At 41.4% G+C, this 25,518-nt stretch overlaps 1 protein-coding gene across 7 annotated transcripts in view; it reads right to left on the bottom strand.

Annotated features, from left to right (window-relative positions):
• The window catches only part of PDE1C (phosphodiesterase 1C), a 321,836-nt gene that overhangs the window by 32,012 nt on the left and 264,306 nt on the right, over positions 1-25,518 (bottom strand). For 6 of the 7 annotated variants that reach the window (XM_036327686.1, XM_036327684.1, XM_036327687.1 and 3 more), the window contains 2 exons: positions 22,684-22,908; positions 18,528-18,605 (listed from right to left, as the gene is read on the bottom strand). In XM_036327686.1, the coding sequence (XP_036183579.1) occupies positions 18,528-18,605; positions 22,684-22,908 (303 nt within the window). Of the gene's footprint in view, positions 1-1,065; positions 2,819-18,527; positions 18,606-22,683; positions 22,909-25,518 lie in introns of those variants that run through there. The other variant, XM_036327690.1, reaches the window with a different exon arrangement.

The following is a 25,518-nucleotide window of genomic DNA, read 5'->3' as shown; positions in this document are numbered from 1 at the left end:
TGGGAATGTCCCTATGCTTTCCCCACGTACCAGTCAACTCTTAATTCCAGTGTGTGAGCCCTTGCTTTCGATGAGACAATGTAACACACAGTAAGATGCCGCAATCCGAGCAATGGAAGGATGTGTGTCCCGTATCACTGCTCAACTTGGAGGAAGGTGTTTCAAGAGAACCAACAGACCATAGAAAGTGAGCTAGAGTTTCAGAGAAGTTGTTAATCCAGTCAATACGGACTTGGAATCATTATTTTAATGTTTTATCCGCTCCAGTAGCAATTCCTTGCATAATAACACATTGTTTTATGTTTTCAAAAAAATAGATCATTCTGCATTTTTACTCAATGTCCTTTCAAAACAGTTGTTAAAAGAATTTATAAATAAAAGTTACATGGAGCTTTTATTTTCCCACACAGAGAGTTCCAAGCAGAGTTCTTTCTATACTGAATGAAATTCTGTTCCCATTCCCTTTTCAGCTAATGAATGACTTAAAGAAAATGAAATATATTTTCATTCTATTGGTGCTAGAAAAAAAATGGCTATATTCCTATGTCTTTTTTTTTTTAAATAGTGTTTAGTCTTTCTCATTAGAGTATAAAAGGGAAGCTGTAGGCTTTCTATTAGGACTGGCTGCAAAGCTCAGCGTACAAAAATATGGAATAGATTTGAGGTAAAAGGTCAGGTTCCAAGTCAAGTACTGGATGTATTCTATCCCTATACCAGACCAGAACACCTCTAAGACCACAGTTTGCAAACTGATGCCCCCCAGATTGAATACAAGTCATAGGCACATTTTCTCTGACCGGCACAGTCTTTGTAAGTTTCTGAATTAGTTGCCAATATTTAAAATTTTGGAGAGGGTTCCTATAAAATCTTTATTTATCCAGACCCCCATTCCTGCCCACTGGTGTAGCTCAGTGGTTGAGCATCGACCCATGAACCAAGAGGTCATTGGTTCAATTCCCAGTCAGGGCACATGCCCGGGTTGTGGGCTCAATCCCTGGTAAGGAGCATGCAGGAGACAGCCCATCGATGTTTCTCTCTCATCAATGTTTCTATCTCTTTATCCCTCTCCCTCTAAAATCAATAACAACATATTTTTAAAGCCCCCCCACTCCTACATATCACTGATCCCATAACTGACTAGCAGCTGTCCCCTTGAGACAGGACTCTTAACTCCTCCCTCTCCCTGCCTCTCTTTCCTGCCTCCCTAACACCAAGGCCCATTATGAATTGCCAGCTATCGCAATAACTCTGATAGCTATGGCTTGCTTTGCTATGGCCCTGGTTGAATTTGTGACCACCTTGTTTACTGTGGTCACTGTTGGGAAAGTAGGGGGAGGCTCCGAAAAATGTGTGTGATTCCCAGGCAAAACGTAAAACTGCCCGAAGAGCCCTGTTCCAGTATCAGTGTGCCACAGGCATGCGCAACAGGGTTCTTCAGGCCTTTCTGTGGGGAAGGTCTCAGCGAGGCAAAGGCGTTGCAGACCACAAACATAGCCCCCCCCCCGCCCCCCTATTTCGGTCTGAAGAAATGCCAACATCTTGCCTTAGTGAGAGGATTTTTAAATGTTTGTTTTTGTGCTTTTGTAAATGTAGGAATTAAATGCGCAATGGGGAACACCCTCGGGTTTAGCATAGAGCCCTCTCTTCCTATTATGAATCCCACTCGTTCACGCGGATCCATGTGACTCCTTTTGGGAGGGACTCGCATATTCCTTTGTGAACCACAACCACGTCTTCAGAATCAGTTTCATCCAAATCACACCACTTAGGCCCATAAAATTGCTTTCCCAGCATTCCACTGGGTCTCGTCTGACTTGCTTTCAGGGGGCTGCATCTTGATTCTCTTTCCAGACTACCTCTTATTCTTGATCTGTGCTGTGAATCATCTCCTATTGGGTACCTCTAAAGGCTCACTAAAATGAACAGAATTCTCTGCCACATCTCCCTGCTACAAAGGCCCTCAGCACTTCCAGGAATAGACAGAAGAGCAATTAAGTCACAGCACAAATCTCCAAAAGAAGAGGACCCGCCAGTGGCCACAATGTCAACTCAGCGATGATGCTACCCAGTGAAACACGGGGTGTCCACCTGAATAGCATGGTCATCAGCAGAAACATTCAGGTTCTTATGAACGAATACACAGGTAAATTAAGCGTCAAAGAAAGATTGCTATAGGAAACATCTTCTTTTATAAAACAAAAAGAATCTCATAGCATATAGATGGAAAGAAAAGCCTAAGAACAATTTTTTAAGTCTGCAGGGAACCTGGCGAAAAAAAGAACGTTCCTGGCTCCGGAAAGGGGCAACCAGAGGCTGGGCGGGAAGCCGGCCCGGTTGTCTCCACCATCGGCAGCCCGTGCTAAAATCACGACGCGAAGTAACGGCATGGGCAGTAATAAAACGGCAACTGCTGTGTGTGTGGCCTCTTCAGGCCTTTCTCAGCATCTCCATGATGTCCACTGTCATCAGGCCAGATGGGTGCCTTGAAAGCCAGGGCATTAGCAAAGGATTCTGAGGAAGTCCCTTCATGTTTTGGTTCTGTTTGTGCAAAATCTCAAGTGGTTTTGTTTGCTGGGGGTTGGGGGATAAGGACCATCTCCCAGAGTTCTAAGGCCCCCAAGCCAGCTCCCAGCCAGTCATCTGGGAGGAGATGGCATGAGACAAGGCCAAGTGTGGGGGGCTTGTTTTTGAAAGTTGCACGCCATCCCCAGCTTTGTGGAAGGAGGAGGAGGAGGAGAATGAAGAAGCTCAGCTAAAATGATGCAAGACATTGGCAGCCTCTCTTATTGTCTGGGAGGTGTTTTTTACTCTTCTGAATCTGAAAAAAAGAAAAAGAAAAAGAAGAGTGTCAATGCTGCCTTTCCCCCCCTTCTCCACCCACCAGGTCTGAAGAGAAGAAAATCTGAGGGGCAGAAAGGAGTGGGGGGCATCAACTAAACATTTCAAGGCTAGTCGTGGCTGTCTCCTTTGTAGCATAATCGCTCTATTCATAAAGGGAAAATCTCAGTGGAGAATTGTAAACACAGATCACGTTTGAAACCTTACCAATCACTTGAAACTAGATCACCAAACATTTGGCTTGTGCACTATGGATATTAAGACACCTGATTTTGCCATCAAGATGACAGTGATGGCCAACTCTAGTCCATCTGCTTCAGAGGTCAGATTCATCTAATGTCAACAATTTCAATGCCAAAAGCAATGTCCCTCTATCACAGGGATGGGGAACGCTTGGCCCTGGGGCTATATAAGGCCCACAAAATCATTTGGTCTGGCCCTGCCAAGACGTTAGGAGTGAGTTAATTAAATGTTTGACCAAATAGAGTGGGCTAATTTTTTTTAAGTTGATAATTTTGTATGGCCTGCAAATGATGTTAAAAATATCCAAATGGCCCTTGGCAAAAAAAGGTTCTCACCCTAGGAGTTTCCCAAAATATTTAAAGCAAGATGTTAAATTCATTGTGCAGATGGGTAAATCCCCTGAATTCTCCACTGGACCCAGAGTGAGGTAGGAGAGGAAGAAGACACAGATGAGAGAGGACCAAGTGAATGGGAATAGACAATATTGGGTTTTTCTCACTGGCCTACTCTTTAACACATAACCTCAATGAACTTAGGACAGAATTTTATAAAAGCAGGCAAACAAACAAGAACCACTATGTTATTGTTTCCCATGTGTGCTGCATGCTCTGCACATCCTCATGTCTCAGAGTTAGGAGGGTTTCCTCCAGTGCAGGGCTCCAAAGGGATGGGGGACTTTAAGAAGAATAACACCATCATCTACAGAGATGTTAGGAGTCCGTAGAGGACAAGGAAAGTTCCCCACTCAGAGTTAAAGTGTAAGATACTCTCCTAAATAAGACTTAGTCTAAGTCAGGGAACAAACTCGTTGAGGGACAGGACAACCCTCCCTGATCTATTAATTATGGTGGAGTCTCAATTTTCCTGGGGCCATTGAGCCAGGCCTCTTTCTCCATTCTGGTGTATGTTTACCCTCCATTAGCACCTTCACCCATCTGGGAGAAATAACGGGAAAAAGAAAAACTTCCAACCAATCACTGCACTCTGACACTAGCATTACCAGTGAGGGAAATTGCCCGTCTCATCGCTGGATCTTGTCAGAGAGGGAAAAGGGAAACACAAGCTGAAATCAAGGGTTAGAAAATTTCCACTGTGTCTGCTTTTCTTTGCAAAGCTTGGTCCACATCGGATCTGCCAGATGGGACTCCTCGGTTCTCTGGACCTGTCAGCAGTTTGAGGTCATATGTAATAAGACTCATTTTAGATGGTCATCATGGTACTAACCATCTTAGGAGATGTCCCAAGGCCCTCGAATGTAAAACCCAATTTTGCTATGATGATATAAGGCTAGTTTAATTTTTAAATAAATGACCAATTGGATGAAAGGAAACCAGGGGAAGATACCTGGAGATGGCTGACCTGGATCACTGTTACACCCAAGGCATCTCAAGTATCCAATAAGGAAAGAGTGTCTCCTTCATGTAGTCTGGGTTAGTAGAGACCCGCTGTTTAGACTGTTGGGTCCCAGAGATGGAAAGAGGGCCATCTGGGTGTTAATGGCCACTAGGAGAAGATGATCCTCCTTTTCTAGTCATTGCTTATGAGAGAGGTGGTGGAGTGGCTGCTATGGATCTTCACCCTCCCTCCTCCACCTCCAGGGATGGAGGGAAAGAGTTGGTCAAGAAGCAGGGGGAAGGGGTAAGTAAAGGAAGCTTGTATATTTGAGCTGTGTCTGTGTTCATTGTCATGAAGTACAACCAACAGTGAAAGAGCAAGAGGCAGATATTTCATAGCTGAGACTGTGGCCTGAGTGACCATCCCTAGTTTTCCCAAACACATGCATTCTCTACCGCAGCGGTTCTCAACCTGTGGGTCGCGACCCCTTTGGGGGTTGAACGACCCTTTCAGGGGGGTTGCCTAAGACCATCGGAAAACACATATATAATTACATATTGTTTTTGTGATTAATCACTATGCTTTAATTATGTTCAATTTGTAACAATGAATTTGGGGGCCACCACAATATGAGGAACTGTATTAAAGGGTCGCAGCATTAGGAAGGTTGAGAACCACTGCTCTAAAGTAACTTTTGTTTATGAATCTCTTACTTATTCCAAGGAAACTAGTGTCATAGCTATCTGCAGGGAGAAGTTCCAACCAGACTCCTTGACTAGGCAAGAAATATCTTATTTATCTTTATAACTCTTCTTACATGTAGTGCAATGCCTGACACATAGCAGATGCTCAACAAATATTTTTTAATTGAAAGGAAGTAAATTAAATAAGCACGAGGCAGATGGGACAGATATAGGCATAATGATGAGTAGGGAGTTGCTCTCCATTCTTTTTCTCATGTTGACTTTTATTACATTAGAAAGAAAATCATAAGTACACTGACTTTTATTTTATTCAATTGCAAAGCATGATATGTCAAAAATTTATATTTCCTATAAAGAAATAGCCTCACTGCCAGTGGCTTTGTGTGGGCTAAACCTCCTGGAGAAGGTGCACCTGCTATGCAGACAGCTGTGACAGGGTCTGTAAATCACATCTGCCCCTCTCCTTACTTCACAACTCTTCTCCTGAACTTCAAATGTCCTACACTTGCTTTGTTATACTTTGGTTTTGTGTATTTGTTTTCAATTTAAACTAAAATTGCAGAAGCATTTTAAACTCAAGGTGGGTGAGACTACAATGCATATGAAAATGAGGATCTTAAGACAATGTATAAGAAGCCACTCTGTGTTTAACTGAGCTACGTGACTACTAGTATTTTTGTTATCGCTGCTTTGAATTCCATTAACTGTAAATATATGTTGGCTTTTAGGAAGCCACAAAAAGTAGTTCAACTCACCCACTTTTTAAAGAGTGATTGAAGAGCCAAAATGGAAAGTATTTTCACCCAACATGAAATAATTCAGGAAAGGATCTAAGCAAGGTCAATCCCCTTTCCCTCCCCTTGACAAGACTTCTGACATCTCACAAAGGGGCAGCCACCGGGGCTCTGAAGCCTCAAGTGTGTGGTTGTATAAATCCACCGAAATGTATCTACTCTGAGGGCCTGAGTAGTGAAGAATATTTCAGCAACTTGATTTAGAGAAATGGGAGATGGAGATTTACAACAACGTGGCCCTGTTGGTTTCACCCCTCCGTCCTCCTGCCGCAGGGAAGTGGAGACGCTGACCTAAACCATTTGATTTAAAGATCACTGTCTTAAGAAGCATCAAGTTCAAGTTAACATGACTTGACTCTTTTTTTTTTTTTAAATATATTTTTTTTATTGATTTTTTACAGAGAGGAAGGGAGAGAGATAGAGAGCTAGAAACATCGATGAGAGAGAAACATCGATCAGCTGCCTCCTGCACATCTCCCACTGGGGATGTGCCCGCAACCCAGGTACATGCCCTTGACCGGAATCGAACCTGGGACCCTTCAGTCTGCAGGCTGACGCTCTATCCACTGAGCCAAACCGGTTTCGGCCATGACTTGACTCTTAAAATGTGTTTACAGATCATCATGTTTATTTCTAGGTCACAAGCTGAGCATCTATGAGGTGGCCTCATAAGAATCTGGCACTGGACTTTAAAATTCTGTAAACACTTCTTATTTTTCTTGGGTTTGATTTTTTTTAAAGCCTAACTATTACCCAGACTCAAAGAAGTAAGCTGATTTGGCTGAGTCCCAGAAACTACCACAGCTGCCTCCCTGTAAAGTCAACTTTCTACAAAAACAACAAAGTGATATGGTAAGCTACAGAAAGAACGGTAAAAGTTAAAAGGAAAAAAAAAAAAGAATAAAATTGGGGAAGAATAGCCCAGCTGCTGTGGCTCAGTGGTTGAGCATCAACCTATGAACCAGGAGGTCAGGGTTCAATTCCCAGTCAGGGCACATGCCCAAGTTGTAGGCTCCATCCCCAGTAGGGGGCGTGAAGGAGGCATCGATCAATGAGTCTCATCATTGATGTTTCTATCTCTCTTCCTCGTCCTTCCTCTCTGAAATCAATAAAAAGATATTTAAAAACAAAACAAAACTGAAGAAAAATAAATGTGGTAAGACCAAATCCATTTTTAAACGTCTAATAGAATTTCCATGGGGCTTATGTGTGGGTCCTGGTTTGGTTTTGTTTTTAATGATGAGGAAATACTACACAAAACAAATAAACATTATTTTAGAAATAGTTGTTAGGATTTAGTCAGGCATAAATTTCAGTATTCTAGGTCATAAGTATTAAACACCTATTTTAAATGGCTATAACCAAATACCCAAAAGTATGAAAGAATGCTTACTCCTTGCCCTAATCGATAGAGGATGTGATTATAGATAGTAAGATTATTCTAAATTAATTTCATTGCATATAATATCAATGCTATAGCCCTACTAGGATGGATGGGTGGATGGATGGATGGATGGATGGATGGATGGATGGATGGATGGGATAGATGATAGATAGATAGATAGATAGATAGATAGATAGATAGATAGATAGACAGACAGACAGACAAACAGATAGATTTGTGAGAATATAATTTCCTGAAACCTGCCTATGCTATCACCTTCTAAAATGTACCCATTTGATCCAAACATACAAAATAAGAATAGTACAAAGGATGGTAATTATTAAGTCCAATCCTGTGTTCTTTCTTTGTCTTTCCTTTGACCTACACATGCATGCCATCACTGAGAATAATGATGATGTCAAACTTTTATTCTCTAATTTTTCTGCCTTCTCTCTTCCTTTACACAGCATAGGCTTTCTGTCCACACTAAAATATGTGAATACCCAGAAATTTCACTTCTGGGTGTTTATCTGAGGAAACCCAAAACACTAAATTGAAAAGACATATATATCCATATGTTCATTGCATCATTATTTACAATAGCCAAGATATGGAAGCAACCAATCAGTAGATGAATGGATTAAGAAGAAGTAGTGTATATAAATAATGGAATATGAGGCAGCCATAAAAAGGAATGAAATCTTGCTATCTGTAACAACATGGAAGAACCCAGATGGTATTTTGTTAAGTGGACTAAGTCAGACAGAGAAAGACAAATGCCAGATGATTTCACTTATACGTACATGGACTCTAAAACAAAATAAACACGCAGAACAGAAACAGATTCAGAGATACAGAGAACATTTTGACGGCTGCCAGATGGGAGGGGTTTGAGGTGTGGGTGAAAAAGGTGAAGGGATTAAGAAGTACAAGTTGGCAGTCACGGAAGAGTCATGGGGATGTAAAATACAGCAGAGGAAACATCGTCATTAAAACTGTGATAACTACGTATGGTGTCAGGTGGGCACTAGATTTCTCAGGGCGATCATATCATAAGTTATATAAGTGTCTAATCACTGGGCTGCACACATGAAACTAATATAATATTGTACATCAAATATAATTGAAAAATAAAACTATTTATTCTTAAAAATCTGTGAATAACTGTCTCTGCTCTTCAGTGCCCCCACTGCCCAAGGTATTTTACTGCTACCACTCTCTGCATGGAACACCTGGCGCTTTAACTCCTAAGGAAACAATTACAGCACTCAACTTTCCAGTTGCCCAAGGCCTGGACCATTCTTAAGGGGTATGAAAAGTCAGGCAGCAGCAGCTCCCACCCCTCCTCTGGCTCAAGTGAGGGCAGAGCAGTCTGCACACAGAGCTCTGTTTCTGATCAATCTCTGGACCAGGGGTGGGCAAACTTTTTGACTCGAGGGCCACAATGGGTTCTTAAACTGGACCGGAGGGCCGGAACAAAAGCATGGATGGAGTGTTTGTGTGAACTAATATAAATTCAAAGTAAACATCATTACATAAAAGGGTACGGTCTTTTTTTTCAATAGTTTTATTCATTTCAAACGGGCCGGATGCGGCTGCGGGCCGTAGTTTGCCCACGGCTGCTCTGGACCTCCTATGTGGGGAGCCACAGGAAGCCAGAGACCAGAAACTCTAAGGAAGTCCTTCCGAGGAAGTTAAGTGAGGCTGGGATTCTAGACCTGAGACATTCTGACTGCTCTCTTCATGGTTTCTTCAATTTTATTAGTTCAGGAAAGGCAATAAAAGATTCAGAATGAATGAAATAAAAAAAACAACACCTTTTTCTCATGTTTCTCACTGTGGCTCCAGGGTATAGAATAAAAATAGTGCATATTGTAGAGGGCTAATACTTATAAAACACAGCTGTCATCACTTGGAGACCAGGCTGCCCTGGGGTGGAGAATGCTAAGGATAAATACAGCGGGGAAGCTTCATTTCCCACTTGATATTGCATTTTTAACAGCTCTACTGGTATGTGGGTGTCTAGAAGAGAAATGGCATTAACAATGGAGACGTCGATGGCTCCTGGCTCTGCCACAAATTTATCTCAAGGGCAGCTGTTATTTTAAAGATTTTTCATAACGTTCATAGAGTATCTTTCGGTAAATGTATTGCTACTTGCATTTCTCCAATCCCTTGCATAGAATCTGACAAAAATATGGTTTTTCTAGGGAGAAAACAGATAAATACTTATTACATGAATACTAAGAAGTTATTTTTTAGTCCTGAACATCAGTATTAAGAGAAAAAAAATCACATTTTCCCCAGTAGTTGCAAACTGCAATCCTCTCTGTCAAACTGGTTCCTTTAAAAATACAATTGCACATTAAGAGTGTAACAAAATGTCTAGAAGATAGAGTGAACCACTGAAAGCTATATACCAGTAATTGCAATGGAAATTGTTTTAAAAGATTAATTTTGTCATTAAGAAAGAGCACATAATATACTTTTATTTGACATTTCTACTATGTAGGTTTTTGATAAGAGACTGGATTCTAAAAAGCTCTGTTAAACAAATTGACTTTCGAAGTTTTACTTAGTTCTAAAGGCCCAGCGCATGAAATCGTGCATGGGTAGGGTCCCTAGGCCTAGCCTGCAATCAGGGCCATCTTCCTCCGCTCGCCAGTCCCCGCCACCACCCAACCTGGTTCCCCGTTCACCATGATCAGAGCCTGTGGCTGGGGGGGAGGGACCAAGAGGTCTGCCTTCCACCCACTCACCAGTCCCCATTCCTGCCCCACCGCCACCCACCCCTGTTCCTGGTTTGCCATCTGGTGATCCATCGGAGCCTATGGGTTGGGGGGAGGGACCGAGAGGTGGTCAATGCACCTCATAGCAACTGGTCGATCGGTCGTTCTGGTCATTATGCCGTTATGGTCGCTGGCCTTTTCTTATATAGGATAACACAATTTAATTTTTAAAAATTCATCAACCTTACATCATATAATATATTTAGAAACACATGTATATTATATATGTGTGTGTTTGTGTATATACATGTGTGTATACATATACATATATGTACATATCTCATACACACACACTTGAAGCTGCTGTTTTGATACAACAAATGTGGTATCAGTAACACAAAAATGTACAGGAGGATAATAGCAGTTGCATGTCACCTTGTTCCTTTATAATCCACCATGAGGATATCTATTTTATGCCTTCGTTGAAAAGCACTGTACCTAAAACTATATAAAAGAAGCATTGGTTTGAAACAGATGTTTGTAACCAAAAGGTGTTTCTAGCTGTCCTGATCCACTGGGAGTTACCAACCCTAGAACCATGTGTAAGTAACAGGGTTTGTACTTCCAGTTCTCTCAAGAGTTCAAGTCCATAGAAAAAAAGGAATGAGGAGATTTTTTTAAATTCACCATTTGACCACTTCCCATCCACATGTGATGGGTTGGTTAATAGTTTCCCCCCATATCTATCTCCCAAAAGCCATTATATTGGGTTTCAGCATTGCTGCACTCACAGTAACTCCTATTGTTGGGTCAACCAGCAGCACAGCTTCTGAGGTTATCTAGAAAATGACACTGAAGCATATCAACCAAAAATTTTAAGCAGCAAGACCTTTTAGGATCTAATGCAGTGGTTCTCAACCTTGGCTGCACATTAGAATCAACTGGGAATCTTTTTAAAATCCTGATTTCTGGGCCTCATCCTCCGGAAATTCTGTTTCTTTGCTACTAATGTTGTGGCCTCACCCCATAACAAAGAAACAGAATTTCCGGAGGATGAGGCCCAGAAATCAGGATTTTAAAAAGATTCCCAGGTGATTCTAATGTGCAGCCAAGGTTGAGAACCACTAGTTTAGACACTTGGGCTTTCATGCTACTTGAGAAAATAAAGATGTAAAATGTTTGAAAAAGAATTATTTTACAGGTCTTCTTGCTAAGCCACAGTATTGTTAATGCACTGTTAAAGCTCCGTATGAATTTGTTAAGTACATAGGTCACCGGATTTTTCATGGACAAATGGCTAAGGGAAATACGATATAAATCAGAATACGTGTGCTTATGATGACTTGGGACCCGGGGCACTCCAGATGTTTGGCTCCTATGCACTCCTAGAGAATAACCCAAAAGGATGCTGGATTCTTGTGTGGAGGCAATTCCTTCGTTAAACAATTAGGCCTTGCCCTAACCGGTTTGGCTCAGTGGATAGAGCGTCAGCCTGGGGACTCAAGGGTCCCAGGTTCGATTCCCGTCAAGGGCATGTACCTTGGTTGCGGGCATATCCCCAGTAGGGAGTGTGCAGGAGGCAGCTGATCAATGTTTCTCTCTCATTGATGTTTCTAACTCTCTATCCCTCTCCTTTCCTCTCTGTAAAAAAATCAATAAAATATATTTACAAAACAAACAAACGAATAGGCCTATTTTTGTCAACACACAGAAGGCTATAATAAGGTATCTTCCCAGGACTAAGAAATAATGTAATCCTCCGAGAGGGAGACAAGTAAAACACTCACAGAATGGGATTAACTCTCTGTAGAAACTACCGGAAGGCATCAATCAGCGTTGATGTTGGCAGCATGATGAATGGAGAGACGTACTGTAAATCAATCATTACTAAAATCAGTTAAGCACTGATGTTTCACAGATTTTTTTAAAGTTAGAAATTATTCAAGATCATTTTTATAGTAGCTCTGTCTTGGGTGTGAGAGAAAAGTACAGGGTAGTCCCAGTGTTAACCATCCTTGGCCTATTTTACCCACCAAGCTCATGGTCTGGGCATAAGCTGTGTATGTGGTGGGGGTGAAGGAAGAAAGAAATAGTTTGAAATCATCTGCCTTAAAAACAAGTAAGTCTTCTCAAGATTAAAGTCCAGAAATGCAATCAAAGATGACTAAAAAAGTGAACAAGACTGATAATCTACTCCAAAATATCAACGAATCTCATGGCTGAAATTGTGGTCAAAAAGGAGACCAGAAAAAGAGGTGCCACAAAGGAACCTGTACTCAGGATATAGGGCATGCAAGATGGTCCCCATCCATCCTTCCTGGCAGGTCTATCCCAATGGTGGAGACAGATGTATCAAGGTATTCTACCTTGAAGTAGCAAATTCATCAACTAATGCCTCTTATATTCTCAGCTTGACAAGCAACCTTCTGATAGGATTTGACTTCTCAGGTAGGTTTTCCTTCAGGAGAAAGAAACCACTGCCTGGCCAGTTGGCATGAGCATTAGAGTGTACATGGCCACATTGTACATCAGTGAATGGGCAGTCACTGCCAAGCATTGGTCATAAGTGTTCCTTTTTGTGTCAACAAGTCTTCTGCAACATAATCAACTCTCCATTTACTATCAATGTGGAATTCCTCTGTCTGCCAATGTGTAGAGCTCTACTTTCTAATCAGAACTCTCTATATTATCACATATATTTTGAGTGCTCCCAGATGAAGGAATTTCATGTTTCCCAGACAAGACAATTTTTACATGCAGAACAAAATGAAAAATCACAAAGTATAATTCACTTCAAAATTCCTGTCAAGAATCCTCTAGATTCCATAACTTCATCTATACTGTCTTATGTATACCTTATGCAACATAAATTGGAGAACAAGTTTGAACAAAGATGGCCATGAAGACCATTGTCCTCTAAGATTTTGTGAACCCAATAGGTCTGACTAAAATCATATTGACAATTGCTTACAAACAAATAAATATTTCAAAATTTGGGGGAAATGTTAAATGAATAAAGAATGCCCTGTAACAACCCCATGTCCATATGGGATTGATTAAAATATAAGTGTGCTGAAGAGGAATGGATGTGTTCAACTGTTTCTATGGTTCTGCATGGACCAGTACACAGTCAACATCAGCTACAAGTGAAAACAAGAAGCCCTGTGAGAAAAAATAGCATTGATTGGAACAATAAGTGATAAAAGCAGACAGCAACTACAAGCCAAGGTTTTCATGGGTTTGAAATAAGGCAATTCTTTATTCTGGTGTATAAGGACAGCCTGATGCCACTGTCCTGAGTAGAATGGAGGGAAATATTGGGAAGAAAGAATGAGGTAGGTGTGATTCCCTAAGATGAGGATACTGGTATACAGGTGTCTATGTAGATACAGAAATTGATGGTGGCCTCAACAAATGCGTGCCTCCTGAATAATGGTAAATGTGCATCTGTTATTTCTCAAGTCTCCGGATGTGAGCCTAAGTTAGGACGAGTCTCTGTTGTATAGATAGACATGTGTCTCAGTTCTCCCTGCGCTCTGCTGCTTGACTGTTTCCCCCTGGATTTGCGGAGCAGGGCATGCCTCCCGGTCTATACAGGCCCCATCTATCTCTCACCACTGACTCCACATCAGAGCAAGTCATGATGCCCTGCCCCTGAGGCAAAGGACAAAAATGTCTCAAGTTTAGTTAAAAATGACATTATTTTTTACAACCCAAGTGTAAAGGTTCAGACTATATCCTGCCACTGTTTTTTTAATTAATAACTTGCTACATCATTATATAGAACAAAAGACATCTAAAAAAAAAATCCCAAGTCATTCATTCCATTTATTCATTACATTTCAAACCAACTTGATAGGGACCAGCTGGAAGGAAAACAGGAAAAACATATTCATTTTTTTCGGTGACTCTTGTGAGCCCTGTAGCAAGTCAAGGTCATGAGATGTCAGTCTTGTGAAGGATTAAATCACAGGCAAAACCCTCTCATGTACACAACAAACTTTTAAATCACAATTAGTTGCTCTACACAAACTAACAAGAATGTTGGCTCTACTGCCTCTTCCATTTCTCCTGTGCTGAGACCTTAAAGAGGAGAACATCAGCAACTTAAGAAATAGAAAGAGTGGCTACAAGGAATGCCATTTCCTCAGTGAGGTAATGAGCTGATCAACTTGTATCCTGACAGACACAGTGAAGTAGAAAGCTGAGCGATTATTACATGAATATAATCCACAAGTGTAAAACCTTCTCCCCACATGTAAGCTTTGTTTTGTTTTGCTTTCTCTCCATATGGTTTTTTTAATTTGGCTTTTAATTTGCATTTCCCTGATGGTTTCAATGATCTTTTAATGTGCTTGCTTGCTAGCTGTTTGTTTAAATCTCGTGCATGTTTTTACTTGAGCTGTTTCCTTTTTATTGAATATTGAGATTGACTTGTATCCTGAACATAAGAAGGAATCAAATATTCTTTTGAAATTATTCTCCCTCACTCTGTGGACTGTCTTTTCATTCTCCTAATGATGCTTTTGAAGTTGTGAGAAGTCTGTAATTCTGACAAAGCATAATTTATCAATTTGTTCTTTTATGGTTTGTACTTTTGCTGTCCTGCATAGGAAATCTTTGCCTAACCCGAGACCACAGAGAGTTTCTCTGGTGTTCCTAACTAGAAGTTTTATAGTTTCACATTTTAAATTTAGGTGTATGGTCCATTTTATGATCAATTTCAGTTAATAATCTATTTCATTACTTAATGTTTAAGTATTAATTAATGTTTGTATCTGATAAGTAGAGATAGTTTGTCATTTTGTGAATGGATATCTAGCTGTTTCATTAGGGTTCATTGATGACTTTCTCCATGGAATGTCCTTTGTCAAAAATAAGATGTCCATAAACATGTGGATCTATTTCTGGACTCTCCATGGATCCATTTGTCTATCTCGATGCTAGTACCATACTGTCTTGATTACTATATCTGTATCAGTCTTGAAATCAGGCCAACTTTTCCCTTCTTTTTGAAAGTTGCTTTGTCTATTGCGGGTGTTTTGCATTTTCATATAAATTTTAGAATTAGCTTGTCAATTTCTACCAAAAAAAAGTTTGCTAGGATTTTAATTAGGATTACATGAAATCTATAGATCAATTTAAAGAGAATTTAATCAATCTTTTAAGAGTCACAAGCAGTGGCTATCACATATCTCTATTAATGTAGTCAAGTAAAGTTAAGGGCAAGTCCATAGTTAAGGACAACTACAAAAATTATGACAGGTCCAAGAAGCTAGGCTGTTTCAAATATGACTAAAACCCACTAAAAAAGATTCATCCATGTGGTACCCCACAAGTCTCTCAATGACACTGTAAAAGTTTAGGCCCTGAGAGAATCTTGGCTCAGAAGCCCAGATATTTATTTCTAAGAGTAAGCAAGGTATTTTCAAAAAGACATCCATTCTTTTTTTTTTTAATTGAATATAGTGGGGTAGCATTGGTTAATAAAACCATACAGGCTTTAAGTGTACAACTCTATAACATCAACTGCACACTGCAATGTGCACTCACCATCCAAAGTCAAGTCTCCTCCCATCGCCACTTATCCCCCCTGTACCCTCTTCTACTTCCCCCTACCTTCCTTTCCCTCTGGCAATCACCATACTATCATCTGTGTCTATGAGTTGTTGTTGGTGTGTTGTTTTTTTTGCTTAATCCCTTAACCTTTTGCACTAGCCCCCAACCCTCCTCCCCTCTGACAATCTGTTCTCTGTATCTATGAGTTTGTTTCTATTTTGTTTGATAGTTTACTTTGTTCATTTGATTCCGCATGTTAAGTGAAATCATATAGTACTTGTCTTTCTCTGACTGGCTTATTTCATAATACTCTCCAGGTCTATCCATCCTATCACAAAATATAAGATTCCCTTCTTTTTATGGCCTACTAATATTCCATTGTGTATATGTACCACAGCTTTTTTCCCCACTCATCTACTGATGGGCATTTGGGATGCTTCCAAATCTTGGGCTCTTGTAAATAACGCTGCAATGAACATAGGGTGCATATATTCTTTTCAACTGGTGTTTCTGTTTTCTTCAGATATATCTCCAGAAGTTGAATTGCATGGTCACAAGGCAATTCCACTTTTAATTTTTTAAGGAAACCCTGTACTGTTTTCCATAGTGGCTGCACCAGTCAGCATTTCCACCAACAGTGCACGAGGGTTCCCTTTACTCCACATCCTCACCAACACTTGCTATCTGTTGATTATTGATGGTAGCCATTCTGACAGGTGTGAGTTGATATCTCATCCTTGTTTTAATTTGCTTCTCTCTGATGATTAGTGACTTTGAGCATCTTTTCACATGATTATTGGCCTTCTGTATGTCCTCTTTGGAGAAGTATCTACTCAGTCCTCTGTCCATTTTTTTCATTGGATTGCTTGTTTTCTTCATGTTGTGTTGTAGAAGTTCTTTATATATTTTGGAAATTAACCCCTTATCAGATGTATAATTCATTCTTTGAAGTCAGTTAGAAAATTAGTGGGGCAGGGCACTAAATAGTACCTCAGGAGCCTGACAGAGATAATATACAACTGCAATGTGTTCATTATGCCAGGATGTAATTTACTCTTACGGCACACGCGCCTTCCCTCTTTGCCTGCCTCAGCTCATTGGAGTTTGGGAACAACCAACTCTGCTTCCCTTCCATTCAATTTCTTTCTAAAGGCATACAATGTTAAAACTTCAAATCCCAGCGGGTTTGATCACACTGGGCACTAATATGCCCTCTCAAAAGTATTTAAAATAATTATACATGTTTTTTTGGGGGAAGGGGGCAATTTGGTTAAAAGGGGCACAGGTGCAATAAAAGAACTTAATGAAGATAATAAAATTCAATCCCAATGCCCACATGACAACATAATAACAGATATTTGTAGCACAATACAAAAATTAACAAAATTCAAGACTCCACCTTAAAGATTTGAACCTTGATTTATTTGGGGCCTTATGCTGTAGGAACTCGGATGGGCGAAGTTGCTGGGTCAGGGTTTCCAGGCAATGTGTTTAGGGCTAACACATTTTCTGGTTTGTGTTACCTTGACTTGGCAAATGATATCTGGCAAAAACCTCTAGTATTTGAACAAACTTTAACCCTGAGTCTGGTAAGAAACTGTTATTTGAATTCTATATTATATTCACATAATTCACATCTTAGTCACAATCATTCACGGACAGTGTATTTACTAGGTAAGTGGTTTTTGTTTGTACAATTTGGTGAAAAAAATGCATGTGTCCTTTCCAAATATTCTTTTTTATAAATATGTTTTTATTGATTTCAGAGAGAGAAAGGGAGAGAGAGAGAGATAGAAACACCAATGATGAGAGAGAATCACCCATCGGCTGTCTCCTGCACTTCCCCCACTGGGAATTGAGTCAGAAACCTGGGCATGGGCCCTGACCGGGAATCAAATCATGACCTCCTGGTTCATGGGTCAACACTCAACACCTAAGCCATACCAGCTGGACACTTTCCAGATATTCTGTGATAAGACACCTGGACTGAATTATTTGAGTGATCGTAGGGGAAATTTTTAAGATTTCTTTCCTGCATGTGAGTGTGTGTGAGAAGTTGTGTTCAAATATTTTCTTATTCCTCAACTTGCCTTTCCAGCACTGGTTCTTCACTGGCGTTACAACCAAAGAATTCAAGGAGGAGAGTAACATCCACTACAACGTCTCCAAGGAGATCAGATTCCAAGAGTCTGGGACTCTAACAAAATCCACTACCTGGAAACTTTCATTTTTAGTTTCATATTATGTACACGGATGAACATGAGCTCATGCTACCACTGGAACAGAAGGTTTATGTAAAAAGTGAGAGTAAGTCTCTCAATCTGATAGCTCGAAGTTTGGAGGGTGATATAATGTGAACTCTCGCGTTTTAGAAAGAGTGGCATGTTGGAAAGCGGAAGGTGTGCTCATGAAGCGCATTGCGAGGCTGCTTCTAGCTGGGGTGGGGTTGTCGTCCTGAGTTCTACAGCTATGTCGCTCTCCAGTGTGTGGGCCTCCCGGCATCACGATCACATGAAACAGATTTCTGTGTTTGTTTTTACCCAAAGTAGTAACTAATTAAAGGTTTAAAAAAATGCAAAAACTGAAAACATGGAACATTTCCCATTTACACGGCACAACTGATGATCAAAGACTCACATTCCATTCCATTATAATCAGCAAGTCCAGAGTCAACTTTTTATAAAGTTTACAGTGAAAAATGGCAGTGGGAAAAGAAGGTACAGGATGCATCCGTGATGGAGAAAGTATGGTGGAGGAGAAGAAATACAACAATAATTTAAAATTATTAAAAAATGGATAATGGTACTCTTTAAATGTGGTGAAGTGCTTTTTCAGGATTAAGGATATAGTAACAACCACCATTTCAATTTTAGGTAAAATTCTAACAAGCTGGCATTAAATGGCACATCTATGGAAAATGTAATGAGAATTTTGCCCTTACCATCTGCTTTCTTTGAGTCATTTCCGACACTGGATTGATCCTTCTTGTCAGCCTTATTTTTACCATCTTTCAAGTCACCTGCAAGTAATAAACATAACACAAATAGAATATGTAGACGCCTAAGGAGGAAGTTAGAAATAACTTTAAACCTGTCAAGGTTAAAAAAAGAGAAGGTACAGTATAATTATAGGCACAAGGGGCTACATGTCGGAGGTAAATATCCTTTAGACCACAGGGTAGGTCCTGGATATTGGTTTATGATCTGCAAATTAAGATTAAAGTTTCTGCCCAGCCAGTGTTGCTCAGTGGGCATCGACCCAGGAAACAAGAGGTCACTGGTTCGATTCCGGGTCAGGGAATATGCCCAGGTTGCGGGGCAGGCAGCAGGCAACTGATTGATGATGTTTCTCTCTGTCCCTCTTCCTTCCCCTCTCTAAATATATATAAATATAAATATAAATATATATATATATATATATATATATATATATATATATATATATATATTTTTTTTTTTAATTGAAAGTTCCTGTTTAACAGGGTTGTACTTAAGGCAATGGTGTTTATCCTCGAGAAAGGCAGTTCAACTTTATTGTTAGGCTGTGGAGTGAGGAACAGCCTGGGTTAAATGTAAGTGATGTTAATGAATAGCTTTTTAACCTTTATGTGCTTCCGTGTTCTTATCTGTGAAACAGGAATATTAATACCTATTTTATAGGCATAATGCATAGACAAATGCATTTCAAGTACTGAATGTGGTATCTGACACATCATTCAATGACAATTGTTATTATTCTAGAACAGAGCTATAAATAGCACTCTAATTAAGGAGCTTGTGGAAATGTAATTGGCAAAAGTTAAAAAAACACTAGCACGCAAATGTAGAATGAAAACGTCAAAACACATTTAAATTTATGAGGGATGAAGGAGATAGTAAGGATGGTTCCAGAAGTATTTCAGGAGCTGGATATTTATAGGTATTTGTAAAATGTGTTAAAATAAGATTGCTAGGTTAGAGACGAAACTGACTATGTCCTACAAGGCAATAATACCATAACCTTTGGGGTTATCTCCTCTACCAGTCAAAAATCTAACTTCACAGGCCCTGGGCTTGAATCAAATAGTAAATGATAAAGTCAACAAAGTCCCCTAGAGGAGGGGTCAGGAAATGATGGCCCCTGAGCATGTCTAGCTTGCTATCTGCCTTTGTAAGTAAAGTTTTTTTGGAACATGGCCACACCTTCTTTTACATATTTCAGGGCTGCTTCCTTGCTGCACTGGCAGAGTTGAATAGTTGCATCAGAGATGCACAAAGCCAGCACTGTTTACTATCCAGCCCTTCAGAGAGAGAGGCTGCTGACACCTGTCTAAGAGAAGGTACCTCACCCCCACTCCACCCCCTCCTCCCCACCCCACCCCACAGTCTGTTCAACAATATGCCAGTGATATACTGAGAAAACACGGCACCCCTGCCCCCAGTGCTATTCTCAAGTGTTGGATACTTTACTTACCAGTTTCTAGTAGGAGCTTTCTTTTCAGCCTGTGTAAAACCAAGAATACATTACCACGAACATCCTGGTGCTTACTGAAGCAAAAGGACCCTAATAATAATTGCAACCAGGAAGGAGCAAGCCAGGCCCAAAAATATTGACCTTTTTTGTTTTCTTTGTGCCTGGCAGTGTGCACCACTTCATTAAATTCTTATAACAACCCATTATGAAGGTGCTGTTATTGCCAGGAGACAAATTCATCCATGTTCAGTTCACTGAATGATCCATCTGCTGAATAACTAACTCACTCACCAAATGATTGAGGAGGTTTTCCCAGTTCGAGTTTTTCCTTCACTGCAGCCAACTGTCTCCACATTGGTTAGTCCTGGACTTCATACATTCAGCCGGCCCCACCTCTGCCCCTGACCTTGCATGTGGGCCTCCCTCTGAAACTGCCCATCTTGTCTACCATAGACCTGATTTAAGCCATTTGCCTGACAGTTTTTGAACAAATGGCCAATTGGTGTTTCTACAAAGAGATTTTGCTTAAATCAACCTGTAAAGAATTGATGTGAAACCCCTATCATCTCCATGTCATGCCACAAATGAAGTAACTTACCACAATATACACAGATGGGTCTGATTGTAGAGGCCAGCCTCTCAACTACTATATTTTGGGACCTTCATAGGAAGCTCAAGTTTTAGACTTCTATCTTGTATTGATGGTACCATTTCTAAATGCCTTTGACCTTCAGACTGATAAATGGCTATTTAAGAATTCAAGACCATTTTTGACTGTGATGTCTTTTACAAAATAAGTACTAGTACTTTTACTGAAATGTGACAAATCCTAAGCTATGTTAGAAGTCAATAAACTCTCCAAATTTCCTCATTCTTAATTCTGAAATAGGTTGTACTGGCTGGAGGGATGGAGGGGAAGGGCAGCCACAAGCAGGAGGAGTGTAAGTAAAGGATGTGGTCGTCACCTTCTACCATCACCAATGGTCAAAACAGATGAATTCCTTTGGAGGTGCCATGAAACAGTTCCTATACTGGCTCATCCCTGTTTTAAGGATGGCAGAGATGAACTCGAGGATCTTGAGACTTGTAGTCACACTAACTGCCTATAGAAAAAAGGCCTCTCTTTACTCACTGAGCCTTCACACCCCTAAAGCACTCTATACTGAGCCTTTCAGGTCGCCCTGGACCAGAGCTTTTCCCACAGATGCAGCAAGGCCAGGATGCCTTCCAGAACCAGCAGGAGCAGTTTGATTTGCCAGATGCTAGCCAGCAGCCCCTGGCAGCCTGCCTTCTCGGTCAGGGCTGGGGACGCTGAGGGGGGGGTGCCCAGATGGAGACCACCGCTTAGCAGATCCTGTAATTGCTGCTAGGGCCCCAAACCCGCAGAACCCCACTCGTCCAGGGTCCTTCAGCTCTTACCGGGAAATACCTCGGGCGGCCACAAGGCAGGGAGCAGGGAAAGTGACTCGCGCTTGTTTGATGATGTTCCTCAACGAAACCCATTAGGTAATTTCCCACGGGTTGTGTATGGAGTAATGGCTGCTGTGAGCTGTTACCCAATGAGCAGGTGGAACAGAAGAGCCTGTGCGTGCAGTTATAAATCATTTTAATTAGGCTGCTGCACCATTAGCCTTTCTGATTATCGCTCTAAATTGATTTCTTTTCCCACCTCTCATTTCATACTTAGATTTTAAGGGAAATGGTAGACAACTGCTTACTTTGGGAAATCAACACAGTTGTGAAATTCACCCAGGCTCGCTGGAGACTCAGGCTCCTGCTCTGCTTCTCCCAGGCTCCCCTGGCCACCACGGAGCATTTACTGCCACCTCTGTCCGCTCTGGGCATTTGTTGGTCCCTCTCCCCCAGAACACACAACCCTCCTGGTGTCCAGCCCACTTGTGCTCATTCTCTTCTCTCCCTGACCAGACCAGGGGTTGGCAAACCATGGCCCGCGGGCCAAAGCTGCCCTGGTTTCATATGGCCCACAGACTAAAAATGGTTTTTACATGTTTTAAATGGTTAAGGTGGAAAAAGAAGAATATTTCATGACGTGGGAAAACTATATAAAATTCAAATTTCCACTTTGATAAATAACGTTGTATGGGAACACAGCCACGCTCACCTGTTTACGTGTTACCTTTGGCTGCTTTCACTCTGAAACAGCAGCACTGAGCAGGTGCGACGGAGCCCCAAATATTTACTCTCTGGCCCTTTACAGAGGGGTGTGTTAGCCCTGCGGTAAACAGACTACAGGGTGTTCGTGGACCGCGGCTGAGTCCCAATCTTGCCCATCTTGTCTACCATAGACCTGGTTTAAGCCATTCAAGTTCTCCTATTTCTTCCTCCCCCCAACAGCACCAACCTGCTGACCGTGGATTACAGAATTTGGCCTCACATAGACCTGCACTTACTACCTCGGGAGTGCTTGACCTAAAGCCAGTGATCTCACCTCTCTGAACCTCAGTTTCCTTGCCTGCAAAATGGGGATGAGTGTAGGCCCCACGCAGCGTTGTTAGGATTTTTAAATGGTTTCGTGAACGTGAAATCTCCCCAGCAATGTCCAGCACACGGTAAGCGTTCATTAAATGTCAGTGACATTATCACTCACCCCTGGAAGAGCCTTTCCCCAGGGTGATGCCACTCACCGTTCTGCTGCTTTCCTCCAGGCGACTTCTCTTTGGCGTTTTTCCCACGAGCGTTGTCGCTCCTGTTGGGGCGCGTTCCGTTGACTTGGTTCTGAGCTTCCCCGGGTGTCTTTTTGTCCGCCTTGCCGGCTGCGCCTTCTGCCTGGCCTTTGGCTTCCATTTCCTTTTGCTTCTCCTCCGCGGCCAGGCGGGCCTTCTCCTCGGCTTCCTTCTTGGCCTTCTCCTCTGTGTCCACAGCAAGGTGGGCAAGGCGTTGAAAAGAGAGAGAGGTCACGCCATTAGGAGAACTGCCTCTTTGCACAAAACCTGTCATGGGCACTGGTAACAATACACTGAAATGACCTAAGGTGCTACTGAGTGTTTTGGGTTTGGGTTTATTTTAGGTTAATTCAAGTCAGATTGGCATGGATATTCAGGAAATAAATAAAATCAGTAATCATAATAATTAATAAACAATATTATAATTGGCATTACTAATAATAGTATTATCATCAATAACTTCTTGTCAGTGTATCCCGTACGCCAGGTTTGATGCTAAATGCTTTCCAAAGATCATTTTCTTTCATTCTCCAAACAACCTCAGGTGGTAACTACTATCATTGTAATGCTACTTTACAATGTTCCACTAAGGCTCAGAGGCCACAAAATCTCCCACGGTCACAGGAAAAAATGGAGTTTCATGTAGGTTTGCTCAGGACCTGAAGTTTAAACATAAGCAAGCGATTATAAAGTAAAAAGTCACCACCGCTAGAATAATACAGTTTCAGGTCACTGTCTGTAAAGTTAAAAGTAGGAAGAGGATAATTAAGTCTTCAAAACCAAGTCTGCAAACTGTCCACAGATGAGAGGTGGCGCTTAGGTTGGCCAGGTGTCCTTATCTGTGTCTCCCCTGTAACTGAGAGGGTGTCAGCCTGCTTTCCAATTCGGTTGACTGAGAAAGCCTCTGGCTCTGTTCTTAAACAAAAATATAGCCTATGAAAACATAGGTTTATTCATTCAACTAATATTTCTTGAGCAGCTACAGTGCCAAGCACCATCTTAGGAACTGGTCATGTGGCAGCAAGCAGACTTAGAGAGTAGAGAGGACCATTATCAAGTAAGCAAACCACTAAGAGAATTTCAGATGGCAACAAGGGCTTTGCAAAAAATGTCAAGCATAGTAATGTGATAGAACATGACCAGCAAAAGGGTGAAGAAGCTGGCATTTGACGAAATATTGAACGATGAGTTGCTGGCCATGCGATAATCCGGGAAAATAGCATTCCAGGCTGAGGAAATAAAGAAAAAAGTAAAGCCATGGACTAGGAATGAGTTTGCTCTGTTCAAGGGGCACTGAGTTAGCCAGTATGGCTAAAGCCCATTTAGAGAAGGGTTAGTGACAGATGATACGGTCAAATGACCAAGGACATGAGGGGTTGAGACCTAGGACATGAGGAGTTGGAGGCCGCCAAGTGGAGCTGGGTTGTAGGAAATAACATCCATGGAAGGCACCTAGCAGAGACCATTCCTCCCTCAAGGCCTGGAGACTTAGCATTTCATTCACACACAAGGCGTTTCTGACTGTGCCATCAGCCTCCATTATGAAGAACCTTACTGATTTTTTCCCCTCTAGATGTGCTAACCCTGTCCTACACCTCATCATCAGGGGTCCTCTTCATTTCCCTGTGTTAGTCTTGGTCCCGACAAAAGCTGACTTTCATGGACAACTGGCTTACTTTTAATCTAATAGGCACCAGAGTAGTGGGTTATGCGTGTGATTACATTTCCCTTTGTTTTAGCTGCTGAAGGGCACAAACCCCAAATTTGGTGCCAATGCCCATGTTCTTGGGACTTTGTGATACTGAACTTTATGAACGTCTATAACCTCCGGCTTTATTTTTACATTATCTGCCCTTACATTTGCTTGGCTCAGATGTTCTCCTTGATACATTATGAGATGTTTATTCATCCCTTCATTGACACCCATCCACCCCACCCAAACCAATGCCCTGGTCTCACCCCAGACAACACAAATGAAGAGTAAGAGTAGGGTTTGTAAATGCTCTCTGGATGATTCCAATACACAATCAGGGTTAACAAGCATTGCTTTCAAGTTTAAATGATTGCCATTCAATATTTTATGACATTCTCCTCTCCTGACAGGATGTAGTTATAATTTACAATGACAAGGTAAAGTAAGGTTTCTTTACAACATAACACAGTTATGTGCATCTATCGTATAATATATCTTCTGACTTCCACAGAAAGGCACAACTAAAGAGTAAATGAGTGGCCTTGGAGAAGAAGATGGTGAGACCGCATTCTCTAGAGACTGCAGGGCACAGAAGGCCTGCTAGAATGCTCATCCAGACTTCCTCTCGTCCTTCTGTAGTGCCCGGAGGACAAAGGTCAGACGCCACTTCCATCCCTGAATTCCCAGTGCTTGGTCCAGCACCTGGCACATAGCAGATGCTCCTGGAGCATTTGTTGACTAAACGAATGTCCACAGTGCGTGTGATGCACCCTCTCTGCCAATGAGCCTGGCTTACACATATCCCATCATCAGCAACCTAGCCCGGCGTCAGTACAGGAAATAGACAAACGTAGCGTCCTGCCCCGGAAGACTTAGCCGTTTGACAAAACGTGGTTTCCTTAACCACTAACGTAGGTGAGTAAAAAGATGACTGTTCTTATGATGCAGAGAGGGAAACTGAGGCATGGGGGGGAGAGGATTCATTCAAACTCGGGGTTCAGATAAAATAATTTATAATCCCCTCACAGAAGTCCCACGGAATCTGTGGCAAACTTTCTACATTTAAAACATCCCCAAGTTAAAAGTAATTTTGATTAAAAACT

The sequence above is a fragment of the Myotis myotis genome, unplaced genomic scaffold (assembly GCF_014108235.1).
Source record: "Myotis myotis isolate mMyoMyo1 unplaced genomic scaffold, mMyoMyo1.p scaffold_m19_p_11, whole genome shotgun sequence".
Classification (NCBI taxonomy): domain Eukaryota; kingdom Metazoa; phylum Chordata; class Mammalia; order Chiroptera; family Vespertilionidae; genus Myotis; species Myotis myotis.
This window is presented reverse-complemented; position numbering and strand designations above follow the sequence as displayed.